The following is a 15,946-nucleotide window of genomic DNA, read 5'->3' as shown; positions in this document are numbered from 1 at the left end:
TTAGGTCTAAGCTTGCAATCGGATTTGTCCGCATTTCCGCATCTGCAAAATCAAAACCGATGAAACGGTTGCGTGGGGCAGTTGTGGGAGATTCGAAGCATCGGTTGATTTCAAACGTGAGTAAAATAAATTTAAACGTTCTTATGAAGGGGAATTTTTTGTTGCTGCTGTTGCTGGTTGATAAGAGTTGAAAGCGAGGTTTTGCATGGAGGAGGTTGTGTGTTTTAGAATTGTATGGAGTTGAGTTTCAATCTCGGGCTGAGTGAATTTTAATGAAGCCCTACTACCCTTATTGGAAAGCTATCCGAGCTGGAGCTGTAGGTGAAATCGATTGGATGCTGAATATTTTATTATCAATGCCAAATAATACGTACGTGAACGTAAAGTTCCAAGGTCAGGCGTTTGAATTTGAATGTTTTTGGTAGCAAGATTGAATTTAGGAAGATCCTTCTCTTTTAAAGTTTGAAAACATCAAGACAAGAAAATTATTTCTGCAACCGTAATTTAATTTAAATCTGCATATGTATTCTTACATAAAAAATAAGTTACTGTTCCAATAAGTAATGCTGCTAAACTGAACAGAAAATTAAGCAACGATGTATGGTTAAATTAACAAAACAGATGAATACAAAATAATTTCTACAAACAAGTTTTCAACAGCTGCAAAACATTTATAAACGTTGCTTAAATTGAATCGTGTTGTAACGTTTTGCTACGCTAATTTCATTTCAATAAGGTGTACATCGGACCGTGATTTAATGTATTCATGCATAATTTCGTAAGCAGCTGCTCCTACCGTGCTTCAACTCTCCAAAATCATCAATCACCGCGAACAAACGGCACTGCAAGCAAAAGCGACAAACCGGGCGGGTAATATATATTTTGCAGCCTCATTATGCTGCCAAGTTGGTTAATTATTATAAAACTTAGCAGCTCACCGTCACGTTTTCCAAAGGAGAAAAAAGAAACCCCAGGTAAATCGTGAATGATTTAAAGCTTTTTCGAACATTCACAACGTCGTTCGGTTCATTTATCAGTGGCCAACAGTGATGAAAGATACAAACAAACCCGCAGGCGCAGGTGGTGAACGTCACCACGACGAAGCTTCAAGCCTGTCCGCTGGGAGGAGGGAGAAGTACCAATTATCACGCAATGTCGCGCGGATGTGGTGTGATCGTGTTTGCTGCAACACAAGTGGTTATTTTTCCCAAAATTTTCACACGAGCAAGGACGCAATGACTGCGGGGCTAAGGCATGCCGACACCGTGTGCACGGGTACGAAGCTTTCCACGGTTTGATTTTACCCTGAGCGCAGAAATTCCTGCCCGGGCAGCATGGCGTGAAAATGCGCGCAATCTTCATGCAAAAGGCGTACGGTGAGAAATATTAATTACCTTCTCGAAAAGTTCCCGAATTGTTTCTAGCGGTTCGGCTGCCGCCGGCAAACGCCGGTGACGCAAAAACGGGTCTTGAAAGAAAAACTCCGGTACGGTGGTGCCGTACCGTTGACCCGAACCTGATTGCTCGATGTTTAATGTTGAAATGCGTACAAAACCCTGCCCGGGTGTTGGTTTGCTTCATCCTCTTACTCGATTCGTTTGCTGGCGTTTTTCTTTTAATGAATTTATGTTAATTATAAGAATAATTAATGACACCTTGATTTCGAGAGAGCAAAACCTGACTCAAGACTGGTTAGACTACGGTACTGCTGCCTTTTTTCTCCGTTCCGTGACTGTTCCTGTGTCAAAGCTGGCACCGAAGATCGGTACTGAGGTGAAATTGATTCAGAGAAAAAAAGAAGAAAAAAACCAAGCTTCAGACCGAAGGAAATGAAATAGATGCTCATAAACGAAGGGCGACAGCTTCTGCAGACGATGACGTTAGCGGGTGACCCTATTTCTTCCTGCCTCGTGTAAGAATAAGCTCTTCCCATTGTGTAGTTGCTTGAATTATAGAGCGACCCATCTTATCACGGTGTAACGATCACTCGGTGTTTCGATTTTCTAGTAATAAATCCTAGCATTAAGATCATTATGTTCGTTGATTTTCGGCGCTTTCCTCTGCGAATTTTGCTATAAATATCTCCTGCGTTGCATGTAGCACAAGAGTTGAATTTCGCATCAACTTTTGATTAATTCTATAACCTTAAGTAACCTATTACTATGCACAAGCCCTCTTTAAACTTCTCCCTTTTTCTCTATCTCTCTCTCTCTCCTCTCTCTCTCTCTGTCTCTCTCTCTCTCGCTCTGTCTCGTATAAATATATTAACAATCTTATACATAAAGCACATCCACACATATTCACATTAGGTGCCGGCCGGCGTTTCCTTTCCCTTTAGCAAATTCCATTTCGTATTTCCCCATTTGTTTTACACACTAAACGGAAGGAGATTGATAACCTGGTTGGGGACTGGGGGGAAGGGTAGGTACCTGGGGAGTCTAACGGGGAGGGAGATTTTTCGATTCGATTTCAAAACGGTGTCCAATTGCTTTCTCGTAATATTTAATGCACACAGTTAAAAGCCCGGTTTTGTCTGTTTGTGGGTAAGCGTTTAGCAGGCGAACTCTAAGAATTGAAAGTAGACGACCACCAGTGGACGGTGGTCAAGCCTTCTTCATTTTTGTTCGTTTGTTGAGGTTTATCTTTTTATCTCGCACAAGCTAGACATTGACGCGCATTCTTCTCATCGCCGGTGTCCGACTCTCGGAAGCTGGTATGCTTCGAGACATTGTTCGGAAGCACCTGAAACTGGAAGCATCATATTCTAGGTAATAGGACTAGTTTTTATGTTTCGTTTTCTTCCTCTGTTTTTCTGTTCTATTCCCCGTCCGGGAAAGCTCTTTTGAACATTTTTTCACGCTATGCTAGCTCATAGTGTAGCATTTTTTTGGAAAACAAATTGTCAAAAAATGTATTTCCTTCCTAGGAAAACTTCCTGGCGAAAAATCCCGCTGACAAAGTTGTTTAAAGTGGCAGGAAAGATGATTTTGTCGTACACATTGAATGCTTTTAGGCGCACTATGCAAGGGTAAAATCAGCTTCACAAGAGTCCAAACAATAAAAACCTTGTCAGCTTGGTAATGCTTTTTGTTTTGTTTGTTTGTTTTGGAGGTCAGAAGCGGCGTTACTAGAAGATAGCTCTCCTACTGATTTTGAATTCAAGTTAACTTACTTTAAATGTCTGCAAAAAAAGATTGTACTTTGTTCGCCGGGAAATCTGCTCGAAAACGTGTTCTTCGTCCATTCATGTCAACAGTGTTGCTTGGAAGTTGATACGCAAATATCAATCACGGAAGACTGTGCTGTTGTACGCGGAAATGGACTGCTGAAGCTCGAAGCGACCAGCTTACAGTGATCGGAAAATGCGCTTTTAAAGCTCGGACAAACCAAGTCTTCGAAGTAGAAGAAGCATGGTGCGCAGTAAAAGCAAAGTGGTCACTGCTGCCTGCGTGTCACAGTTGCTACAGAAGAGCTTCAATAGCAACGTGTTTTCTAGAGCCGGCGCTGGCAATTGGAGCGTACGGGCATACTGGAAGGAGAGGGTATCCGCTATCCAACAGCACCGTGGCCACCCCGCCACACCGTGACCGACTTCATCCACTCGGCTAGCGCTTTGCTGAGGAAGTGCGTTATCTGTTACATTATGGAACACCGTTTCTTATTTACTCAGTGGGAAGCGCTTAGATTTTCCAGATCCTTGGAGGACGATGGCCGGGAAAGAGAGTGCGCTGCCTGCTGTCCACCTTCCTGATCGTTCGTTACGATCGGTGGCAGCACGTTCTGCCGGAACTCACCCATCACGTTGCCGGCCGGATAGTAGTACGCAACCACAAACAGTTTGCCCGTTTTGGAGATGGATTTGCTAACGCCGAAGTAGCGGCTGGCCCGCCACACCATCTGCGAGAAGTGGCCGGTGTTGACGTTCGTGTGGAGAAGATGGGGCTCTTTGAAGTAGTCGTACCGTCGGCTGGTGCTGTACCAGTATGTAGCTACTTCTTGTCCTGTGAGTGGGGAATAAGTTAGAGATTTTTGTAAATTTCAACTGCATTTGGAAAACAATTGTCAATGCAACTTCAGTGAGCCATCCTCATGGGTTTCGGAAAGATGCTTTGTGTGTTAAGATCTGTGTCTGTAATTCTGATTAACAATATATTGAACCTGATCATGTGATTACAGCAATATATCCTGAATGATTACCACGCAAAACAAAGAAGTTTGTCCATGTTTTTTGAAAAAAAAAAAAACTGTTAATAGCTGATCATGAAGCCATGAAGTAGTCAAATTACTCTAGGGTGCGGATTTTATAGGCCATCGCCATTTATAAGTAGGATATGAAGAAGTACACAGACCAGTTACCAGTTGAGAGTAGTTAAGTTGTGGATCTTCTAATGTTCAACAGTACAAGAATACATCTCCAAAAATCTTGAAGCGCTCTTATTTCCTTGAGTTAAAAAAATCTTGAATTCAGTCTTGAAACATACTTGAAGGTAAAGTTTTTACCGTAATCGACGTTGTTTATGCATTCTTTTTCTCCTTTAGTGATGACTTACCAGAAAGATCCGTCAGCAAACTGTTCGCCGGACAGCAGAAGATGTTCTGCCCGTAGTTCGTCCCGATCTGATAGTACAACTCGTTTGTGCTTGCCAGATGATTGGCCCACTGTTTCGCGTACTCGCACAGCTCGGACGAAACGCTCAGGGCTGGTGCTCCGTGCCTCATCCGATACTCATTGTGCCAGCAGAGACACTCGAAGATAAACTCTTTGTCCATAACGATCTTTACCTTGGGCGATTCTTCACCACCACCACCACCGCTACCACTAGCGACTGCTTCAGATCCGTTCGCTTTCGCACCCGATCGCTCCTTCCGCTGTTCGGTTGGGGTGGATTTGGGCAGCAGGGGACGATTGTCCAGCGCATCCTGCGTTTGGCCAGTATCGTTGATGCTGATGTCGTCCAAATTCCCACTAGCGCTGGTTCCGGCCGCCTGTTTGCGTACGTTTTTGTTTAAATCGCATGCAGCCACACGCTTCCGTAGATTCGCCATTACGATCGCTTCCTCCCTGGGGAAGGGAAGATAATGAGAAAGAAACGTTGGAAGAGAATAATTAAAATATCGCAATATGTTAAGATTTATAATGAATGGGGTACTTTAAGCTATTTTGCTAACCTTAACCTGAATTAATGTATTAATAAATTATTTCATTTTAGCCTCTACCAACATGTGACAGCGGACAAAAAAGAATCATGATGCGACTTGACTACTCAGCATCTTGAAGCCCTAGTAACCTTCATCTCCAATCGGTAAGTAGTGCAAGGGCTCAGGGCTCCATAATGTCTGGATAAAGCTCGGCAAACTTACGACAGCAGTTGTCCTGTCCTCATTTTAGCATCCAGCTGCTGCTCTGTACAGCTGGTCATTTAAAAAAAATCCAAGCATTGTTTCACATCCATTCCCCTACCCTTCCTTGGCAAGTTCGGTATGTTTGTCCTGTTTGTGTGTGAAATATAGGACATCACAAAACGAGCTGGGAGAGATTTATGGCAAAGATTAAATCATCGGAGCTGAAAGTGAATAAAATATGAGAATAGGGCTATGGTTTAGTAGAAACCATTGCTCTCGTATGATGCTCGGCAGGGGATGTCCTAGCTTTTCCGGAACGGTTGCATCTTCTTGCACAGATACAGCTCGTACGGTCGAGTTCGGAAGATGAATATCGTATGAAATTATACCCACGTTGACAGGTGACGATAGAGATCGTGTTTACCGTTGCACAGCTGGAGTGCTGCAAAAATTTGCAGGCTTGGCTAGGAGAAATAAATTGATTTTTCTCAATCTATTAAATCACTCTGTATCCTTAGCGACTTAAAAGCCTTTCTGTGAAGTGACGGTACAGCACCATCGTCGGTAGTGGTAATTGGAACTGCTCATTAATTTCTCACTTTTCGTGAAGAGATTGGACCCATGAAACAATCACTTGCGTGACACTCGGACCTTTCGAGGCGTGGTACATAATGCTATTACTACTGCTGTTACTACTAGGGACTCTTATCTTCGTTGATTTATGGCGTACGTTCAGCTTCACGCATCTCAACGGTCGTCCGTGCACGTGGTGTGGATAAAATTATCCGCAATCTTTTTACGAAATCCCGAAACCCAAATCGAAAGCGCATACATAATGTGGCTGGGCTTTGTCCTTTTCGGTTTCCTCCGGCTGCACGCTTCACGCAAGTAGCGTCGTGAAGTTATCATTAACATAAATTACTTTCAGATTAGGCAGCTCGTGTTTCGTGGCACGGCCTTTTGTTTGGACGGTTGATTCACATTCACAATAAGGCGAAGCGTGGTGCTACTAATCACCATCACTCCAAAGGTAATGAAATTCGAAACGCCAAAGTTCTAACACAGTTTGGTGGAGATGTTTCGTACCATGGCACGTACGAAAGGAAAGTTTTTGCGTCAATGGTGCCTCATGCAAGGGGGCCATTTATTTCGGAACAATAATCCGGACGGACATTAGTGATGAATGTGGGCCTGCATCGCACCAAGAAATGAGGTTTATTTTAAGAGAGTATGTCATTCATTTATCATCCATTTCGCAACCAATTCGAACTGTTTTGATTTTCAGCTACGTTTATGAAGCCTTCAAAAAAATGTGTGCTTAAAGCTCCTTCTTCACTCCATTAAATGACAACTCGGAAGAGCATTAAGTAACAAGTGACTCTCGCAATCGGCAAGTATCTGTTCAGGACCTGCCTAATGCCATCATCAATTTTTCCCCCAGCACTGTCCTACACTTTCCCGGTGTGTTATCAACAGTTCACCTAACATTGTTCAACACTCCATTAGGTTTACCGGGTTTGGTGCTGTTACGGTTAACTTTCCGGCCGATTTTACATTTTCCGGTGGCTCGGATGGCTCGATCGAGTCGGTCGACCGCAGGAAACGTAGTTTATCAAGCTCAATTACCCTTCGGTTACTCTGCCCGTTGACGACGACGACTCTACGGTTGTTTTTGCGAGATGGAAAAGCATCTGTGTCGTGCGTCACACGAAATCGTCCGCTGCGGGCACTCGGCGGCCCTAACGCGTGTGAGAGAGTGTGTTTGTTTGCTTTTTTTTTGTAGGTTTTCGTTCACTGCGAAAAGTTCATGATTAATTCCGTTCAAGATATTGGCGAAATGACGCAAATGGATGATTGTGTGCTTTCAGTATTGAAATGGTTTTAATCCGCGTACAGAAACAAACTGCGGAGGGGTTTTTTGGGTATTGAAGAGCTTATTTTTAGAATCGTGGGCGTATGGGAAAATATTTATTGTTTAGATGAATTTTGGATTCTTAAACTTTTTTTTATGAAATAAGCTCATTTATTTAGCTTTGATAGAAACTATTCTTTGATAAATTTGAGTGTGAATAACTGTTTAATAGATTAAAATTGTAATGCGCCCAAGGTTATGCAATTCTTTGTTCTATTTTTTATCTTAAGAAATTTTTTTCCCTTGTAATCCTCTACCTACATAATCTAGTGAAATATTCTACATAACGAAACTATGAAAAAGCCTCACAAATTATTTATGTTCAAAATGAACAAATTCTCTAAGTAAACTCATAACCGATTAATAACCAAAGCACATGGAAAAAGAACTTTTGCTGTCCGATAAATATCTAACCCTTTTTTCATATCTTTTTTGGCAATTAAATTGACCGCTTCGGGCCGAATACTTGCTACCAATGGCTAACACTAACCTTGACATTTTGCGAAATACCCTAAAAAAAAGAAGCGCGAAACAAAAAAAAAACCCAATTCATTAAGCTAAAACTTTTCCTTCCATCTCAAGCGTTGCATACTTTTACTGTTGCAACCGGCTCGAGCATACGATGAGTGGCGAGTAGATGGAAATCGGCCATGATGAACACATAAAACACAAGTACATTTTTGCTTTTTCGAAGTTATGTACGGTTTTGTTTTGCTTGCTTTCTTCCAACAATCTATCTTTCTTCTTTGGCCCAGAATTTCGTTCGGTTCAGTTGCCAAATATCTTTCCGAAAGGGATGCGCAAAAGTTTGCATACGTCTTTTTTCGTTCCACGTTTTCGAGAGCTTATGCGCCAAAGGGGTTGTGCTGGAATGTGCCAAACTTTTTAAACGGTGTTGATTTTAGCAGCATTGCCTTAAAAGTTTCCTGCATACAATAGTCACCCGTCGGCTATCGATGTTACGTGAGGAGATTTTCCGGGCTAATGCAAAATAGCTGCCCGGGGCCTATCAAGCTGCGGCGGTTTGGCAGAACAGTTTGAACTAGTATGCTGGAGTCGTTTTAATATTACTTTCGAAAAGAGATTAGATTGTGATGGAAATATTTTTTCCGGTGAGAATAGTTTAAGCTTAGAAATAAAAACATAAACGAGCGTACCTGCCGAACCTAAAGTGTTTAAATACTACCTCAAAAAGGTGTTTTGAATTGCCACCTGTTGCAGGGACTAGTTCCATCCGAAGGGAGCTATTATTCATTTTACTACCGCCATAAATGTGTGATAAAGTGAGAAAAGAGGGAAAAAGTCGCTTCATGTTCATATCGTGGATACAATAGTTGGTTACTGTGAACTCACATTAGTTTGTATTTAATTATAAAAAGTAATTGTGAGTGGTGTGATGCTTTCGTTTTTTGCTATCCATATTTCTTAACGACTTAACGACATATTTTCGTGGGCGGCGGTAGGTGGTGTAGGCGACAGCGGTGCCGGTCTTCAAACGGTAGGACCGGGGTTCAAATCCCATCCGGACCGTCCTCCCGTAGTGAGGACTGACTAACCAACTACGTGGTATCGGCAGTCTAGAAAGCCATTTCGATGGCCGGCATGACCTTAGAGAGGTCGTTAAGCCAAGAAGAAGAATTCTTAACGACACTTTTAGCTTATTTTGAGAATTTTTGGAAACAAAAGACCACAGGACCTCGTGTAAAATATTGTTTTATAGGTGCTCTAAACACCATCGAAAATTTTATTATATTGTAATGATATCTCTTTCACAAGTTTATAGCACGATTTTGTTGTTTTGCTCATGTATTGGGCAAATTTTTGTGAGTGTTTTATCGAGTGTGAATTATAAAGGAGTTGCTTTTACGACAGTTCGAGTTAAGTTATTATAAATCGCAGTACAAGCAAATAAAGTTCAAGGCTTCGGGGCATTCCAATGATGTTTAACGCTTTTTTATTGTTTATTGACGATAGACCTAAGGAGTTTTATTTTATTTTCGACGATTTCTGATCGTTTTTTTTTAAATTTCTGGAATATTTTGAAAACTACTGTGCTCCTTTGACTATTATGGCAGTCCTGGCCTCCGTAGTGAGGACTGACTATCCAACTGGGTGGTATCAATAAGTCTAGTAAGCCATTTGATGGCCCTTTAGGCCACGTATTTAGGCCACGGGCCACGTAGGCTGTATTTTTTTCAGAAAGAATTTTTAACAATTGTTATGCTATGAGAAATGTTTAATAACATAATTTTATTTAAAACCCGGCAGACAGAAGCTCAGATCATTAATTCCAGTAGATTGTTAAAGCCATCAGAAAAACAGATATAAAACACAAAAGCGCTGCTTACACGCGAGCCCGTTGAGTATATCAACAAATCATTAACGAGTTTTCAATGAATATTAAACATGCCTTAAAGTACCAACACCTTTATGTGAGAGCTTTAAAAACACATCCAGAGTTCCCCCTGTACTATGGCGAAAAGCTCGATATCAATGCAAATATGAAATTGGATTTCGATTCAACCATGTCGAAGTAAACCGTTACCAACGGTTCCGTTTTCCTACTAGTAAGCTTGCTGCCATGGTAACCGCCGGCAAACCGGTACAAAGCTCAGCTTATCTACGAGATCCCATACCAAACACCATCCGCACACACATACACACACACAATCGCATTGAATATTTATCACCCAATCAGCAGGAAAGGAAGAAAGCATAGCGAAAGAATTTGCTCCGTCCGGGCCCCGGTCGGTTGGTACCGTTCTGGGTGGTGACGACATTTTATCAGAGATTGATATGTTACACAATTCCACGATGGAATGGTTCGTTGTTGCCTTTTTTGTTACGCTGTACACCGTTTCTGGTATTTGTTGCTGCTGGAATTCCATTTTCCACCCACCAAGCATATCTTTCCGAAGGCAGATAGGAAGTTATCTTGAGAAATTAGGTCAAGAAAACGAGCTGGAAAAAATAGGGTTTTCCTAAGGCTGCAGTAAAGCACGTTTCCCGTTTTTCCAAAAAAGAAAATGTGAATTAATGGGGAAAAAGGTGGCTTGAGAGAAATGCAGTTGAAAAAATACATTCGACCGAGGTGAATAGTTCTGCAAACGGTTGGAAAACTTCCTACAATTTATGGCTGTGTTCTGATACTCCAGCGAGTTCGAGGCAACACGAGCATCTCTCCCGAATTCCCTTTGGGAAGCTTTTCGTTTTGTTTTTGTGCGCTGGCTCGCTTGCTATGGACAGGTTGTGGAAGTTTTCCACGTGCATCTCACGTACAATGATGGGCGGCCTCTGGTTAGCAGATGCAACAATACTAGGTAGAACTGCTAGTGGATAATGGTGGCACGATAGAAATGGTGCTTCAAGAACAAAAAAAGGATAAATGAAAAATGGAATGACACTTTTTTACCGTGCCATGCTATCACGATTGCATATCTTGCAGGCGCAAAAGCACGATGCGCAAAGGGTACCATCGTGGCCCGGTTTTTTCGTACACCTTCCCCATTCGGAGTGGGAAGGTGCACAAAAGGTGCTAATAGATGGAGCAAAAGCGAAAAGGTGGGAGAAAGTTTACCGCTGCAAGTGGGGACTGTCCCTGAACGTATCATCAAAACGATCGTACAGCGATAAGGATGCAGAATTAAAGTTACTGTGCGGCTCCCATCCAGAAAATGTCAACCACAGGCAACTTTATTTACAACTTCACGTGTCTCAGAAGTTTCAGTATGTTCAGAACATTCGTTTGGTTAAAGAACCTAAACACACATGTAGAACGAAGACTGGCACACAGCCTTTTACGAGGTGTCTTAATTTTGACTACCACTCGTGCGGCATCCATTGTCGTCGGTGTAACTGGTACGGTGAAATAGTGGCGTACACTATCCTCAATTTTTTTTGCTGTCGTTCCCCTTTTCTCTATAACAAGATGAGCTGCTCATTCCATTGAGTGACGCTTTTACGTAACACTGGCCGACCGAGGCTTCGTTACTGGGTTTTCCTTCACTGGCGTTCCTTCACGCTGACGGAGGGTGTTTTTGATGAAAGCTTAAGTCGCCCTGTTTTCTTATTAATTGTTTGCTCGGCAAGCTGTTGCGGTTGTCACTGTTGGCAAGTTGGCTGGAATTGCTTGGCCATTTTGCCACGTTTGCTTTGTGCTGCATTTATGAAGAAGCATGAAACAGTCGCAAAGATTTTATGTACACTGCTCGGAACGATTTTAACGAGCTGATGATGTAAAGATGGGAAGGGTGAAGCACTTTGCTATTTAACACAAAGTTTAATGGAGTTTTATTTCCTCTTGAAGTGGCCTGTTCAATTTCTTTTCCAACACGTCTACCGTGTGCGTAATGTATAATGTAAGCTAGGAGGTATAAAGAATATATATAAGTAATATATATTAGAATATATATTACTTTATTACTATTATTTTCCCTAAACAATATAATGATGTAACCATAAAAAATCCCTGAGTTCATCAATGATCAATCAATGAGTTCAATCAATCTAACAATTATTTCTTCCATATTTAACAAGGACATTTTCTAGCAGCTGGTTTTACGAGACTTAAGGTTTTCATACCTTTTTTCTAAGCATGGACCTGTGTTGTTCATTACATGGGACCCGCTACATGGGAACTAATCCGTGCTGTTCGAAATTATGGCTAACAATGGTGCGGATGTAATTATCATCGGTTGAGAGACATTTTCTCTTTTGAACCATGAAAAGGGATCTTTGTCCGCTTGTTCGCGTGCGTGTTATAGGGGTTTTTCAAGAGATTTAGTGCGTAGGTCTGCTACATGTTGACAACCAAGTCCAAGTTTATCGCGTTAGGGGAAGTTATTTCAAACCTAAGATGTGTTTGATAATGTTTCTACGCCAACATTTTACTCGTAGCTGCACAGTTAATCCTTGGCATCGGTAATACATTTGATAAGCTGAGTATTCACTACTTTCAAAGTATAATTGCTTAAGAAATCCTTACTGATCGGAGCCGTTTTTCCTGGGTGTTAACTACTAAACTACAAGTCCAATTCACAAATGTCTGGCCTTAGTTTAACCAAATATCTAACCTGCTAAATTGAAAAAAACATTCTGGAGGCAAGCAGTATCAAGAAGAAGGCAAAAAGCTTGATAAATCCATGTATCAGAAAACTTAATCTTTAAAAAAAATCAGCAAAAACTATTGATTTTTTCATTAACGTAGTTACCCTTATTTTGTCAAAAGTTGTTTTGAAATGGTAAGGAAAACACCTCTGTTGTAGTTTATATGACTTCTCAATTGTCTTGTGTTATGTATTCAAAAGAAAATGTTCTTTAATGCAGAGTATAATCTACAATGCTTGTTTAACATATTGTTTATTTGCTTTTAAAGGGCTATAAATGTTATTTCAACATATGTTTATATGATAACAACCTCATTCACTTTATCTACCGTGTTCTTTGAATTGAACATTTAAAAAATCCTCGTTAATTCGTGTTTCCATTGTGTTCAGTCCTGTTTTATCGTCCATGAGGATTAATTCAAAATTTCTCAAATCATCTTCACATTACCATAACATCTGATCAAGAGAAAATTTTCCCTTCGTATCGAACCATCACTTTCAACCGTCTTTCTCTCTCTCTCTCTGGGGACACATTGACAGCTAAATGCTAATCGTATTCGCAGCCGCGTGCCAGTGTATCAAACCCCGATTACCCATTTAGAAAGCAATTACTGTCTCATTTAATTGCTCCCTTTCATTGCACCCTTCCACCCTAATCCCCAAGTCACTCACCTTCGACGGCTCGGTGCCGGCCGTACCGTACTTCCGGGTATCGTTTCGATCGGTGTAATGCTAAACTCGGGATTACTGAACTGGATCTTTTTCGATGGCATTTTCACACTGTTGTTGTTACTGCCAGTGCCACCACCGCAGCCACCAACACTCATAATGCTTGCCAGCCCGTTCCCGTTCGGGTCGGTGGTTGCACTTGGAGGGCCACTACCACCGCCGTTATTATTAACTTTGTTGATCGATATCAGCTCCATATCGTTGCTGGAAAACTTTTTCTGTAAGGCCATGATGAGTTTGCGTGCAATTTTGAACTTTCTCGCTGAACCCGATTTGGGAACCGATTGCGGATGGCTGCTATTATAGTAACCAGCTGGTGGCGATCTTCATAAAATCACTTTAGTTGTATATGCACACCACAATGAACACAATAAACAAGTGAACCTCAGTATAAATACAAAACTTTTTCTTTTTAGGGACACACCGACTCACTTACACGTATGCATACGCACCGTAATAAAATGGTGTACAGTGTATTTATTTCACAAATGCTACTCGTAGTTTGGGGGCGAGTATTGGGCAGAGTTGACTGAGACGGTAAATCACGACGCAGATGGAGGCGCACGGTTGTTGTTGCCGTTTTGTCGCAATGTCGTTGTTGTCATAAACCGGGTAGTGTAATATTTATTTTTATCACTCACTTTTCTTACAGTTGGGGTTCCCACTAATGATCGTGTGTGTGTGTGTGTGTGTGTGTGTGGTTGGCCGTTGTTATTTCTTCGTCGTTTTATACCGATCGTTAAAGACGGTGTTGTTTCTTCAGTGTGTCAAGTTCGTACTTTGATTCAATTTCAATTGCTTTGTTTTGCTACGAGTTTTTCCTTGATTTTCCTTGTGGCCCGTGACGCACGTACGGAAACAAAAACAATCTCACTACTGACTCGTATTTATTTATGTCACCATGCGCTTCGTCTTGATTACATTTCGCCGTTTTTCGATTTTCTATTTCCCTAGATCGGGTTGGATGACGACGACGACCATTAGATTCAATTTTATTATCACAGTGAAAAAGGAAAACACACATTCGTAGGGAGAAAAAAATGGCCCAGACTCCGTGTCGTGGAAAACATTCGAGGTACGATCGAGATTTGTTTTTCTACGTTCCCTCTCTCGTTCGATATGCGTGTCCCCGGCGTGTGTGTTATCTTATTTCTGCACCACAGAATCTTTCCTTCACCGATTTTACGCAACAAATGGTTGAGGACTGAAGGACCTGCACGAACCCTCCGAGTATAGAGCGATTTGCGATACGATTGAATCGACGGTAACAAGTGGTCCATAAACATCCCACAGTGTCGCTTAATCGGTTCGGTTTCGCAGTAGTTTTATTACACAATTCGATCCTGGGACTATTTTTTATTCTTTCGAGACACTAAAGATGCACTATTTGGATGATTACCGTGCTCACGTAACAGAGCGTAGCTGTTTCACGATTCGGCCACTCAGTGCCCAGCTTCCGACGGTCGGCGTAAACAACACTAAGCAACACAACACTGTACACTGACTGGTGGCGACAACCCGACCGGGAACCTTGTAGTCCCACGCGTTGCTGGTGGTCTCGAGACCTCACTCATTACATCTTTGCTTTATTCTGTCACTCTCCCGCAAGCACCCTATTTCACGACGCCCTGCACGTCTCGGAGATGGGAAGTTCACGTACAATGCCGGGCATATCTTCGTTGTGTGGCCCAGTTTACGAAACTTCCACCACCGAGATCACTCTTAGACGCGCTTTCTTTTGCACTGTATTTTATTTTCTTTGCTCCACCACCGTCTATCGATTAAGAATTTTGTGTGTGCGTCCGTGTGTGGGAAGCACCGTTTTGTTACCTGACACTCGGTTCGATCGATTTGTTGCCCAATTCCCAATATCGCTGAGCGTGTAATGTAGTGCCCAGTTGGAAGATTCTAAGTCTGGGCACTTTGGGGCCAACCAGCGGACCGTGCACACCTTGGTATCTTTCGGAAAACTGCTAGGATTCTGGGGCAGATGTTTTCATGTATTCTGATTTGTATCTATCTGTGTGTGTGTTTTGTTTGTGTGCGTGCTTGTGCGTGGCTGGCTGTTCGTATTCGATGTCCTGCCACGGTGAACTCCCGAGCACAACTCACCGAACTGTTTGCAGCGAATCCACGCACTACCCATATCCTTCCCGAGGGCACTCAGACTACTCGGGCGGTAACTCACCAGTATCGCGTGAGGCTCGGGAAAATCCCTTCCCGCGCTGTGCGCATGTACAAACAAAACTTTTTCGTCCATGCTGTGGCAAGAAAGCTCTCCCATTCTCACGCACGGATGCTTGGTGGGGGGGGGGGGGACGAATAATCCTCACACACTGTTTGACTTGATGGCGTGTGATGGTTGTGATGGCTTGAATGGTGTGGACCACGGTTTCTTTTACGTCCAAAAATTTACGAATGGAACTTCGTGATGGGAAAGGAAAGGAGAGTTTTCCTAGAGGACCAAAAGGAAAATGGAGGGAAGGGCGAGGTGGACGGATTGTGTTGTGTAAGTTGAATTTTCATTCACTTTCTTTTCGGGCCGCTACTAAACAGAGCACGGGCAACCCGTACTACTTCACTTTTCCAAGAGACACAGCAGTTGCAACGTGAAGTAAGGTTTGGAAAAAAGAAGCGAAAAGAACAGAGAGCCGGAAACTGAAGTCAAATCAGAAAGGTTGAAGTGCATGACATGGTTTTGCTGTATCGTCCTTTTTTTTGGGATTTCTTTTCTTTCCGGAGGAGGAAAGCTGCGGTGCTTATCTTTTCTTCAAACATTTCAAGCTACTTCTTGAAGCTCCCGGGGCTGTGGGGCATGTTTTTGGGGGTTTTCTTTTTATTTGGGATGTTTCGGAAA

At 42.2% G+C, this 15,946-nt stretch overlaps 5 protein-coding genes across 6 annotated transcripts in view; 2 read left to right on the top strand and 3 right to left on the bottom strand.

Moving 5' to 3' along the window:
• LOC126563291 (40S ribosomal protein S24) overlaps positions 1-15,946 on the top strand; it is a 478,430-nt gene that overhangs the window by 57,032 nt on the left and 405,452 nt on the right. The window lies entirely within an intron of this gene.
• Positions 1-15,946, bottom strand: part of LOC126563401 (U6 snRNA-associated Sm-like protein LSm2) — a 507,910-nt gene that overhangs the window by 86,695 nt on the left and 405,269 nt on the right. The gene's annotated exons all lie outside the window — the stretch shown is intronic.
• LOC126561488 (uncharacterized) overlaps positions 1-15,946 on the bottom strand; it is a 581,387-nt gene that overhangs the window by 317,998 nt on the left and 247,443 nt on the right. The gene's annotated exons all lie outside the window — the stretch shown is intronic.
• LOC126563452 (H/ACA ribonucleoprotein complex subunit 3) overlaps positions 1-15,946 on the top strand; it is a 334,268-nt gene that overhangs the window by 269,660 nt on the left and 48,662 nt on the right. The gene's annotated exons all lie outside the window — the stretch shown is intronic.
• On the bottom strand, positions 3,580-13,335 carry LOC126562469 (uncharacterized). Its single transcript, XM_050218983.1, has 3 exons — positions 13,033-13,335; positions 4,551-5,062; positions 3,580-4,001 (listed from the first exon to the last, which is right to left on the bottom strand). Exons 1-3 carry the CDS (start codon positions 13,317-13,319, stop codon positions 3,667-3,669), a joined length of 1,134 nt encoding a protein of 377 aa, XP_050074940.1. The 5' UTR covers positions 13,320-13,335; the 3' UTR covers positions 3,580-3,666.

Source organism: Anopheles maculipalpis, chromosome 3RL, assembly GCF_943734695.1.
Source record: "Anopheles maculipalpis chromosome 3RL, idAnoMacuDA_375_x, whole genome shotgun sequence".
Lineage (NCBI taxonomy): Eukaryota > Metazoa > Arthropoda > Insecta > Diptera > Culicidae > Anopheles > Anopheles maculipalpis.
This window is presented reverse-complemented; position numbering and strand designations above follow the sequence as displayed.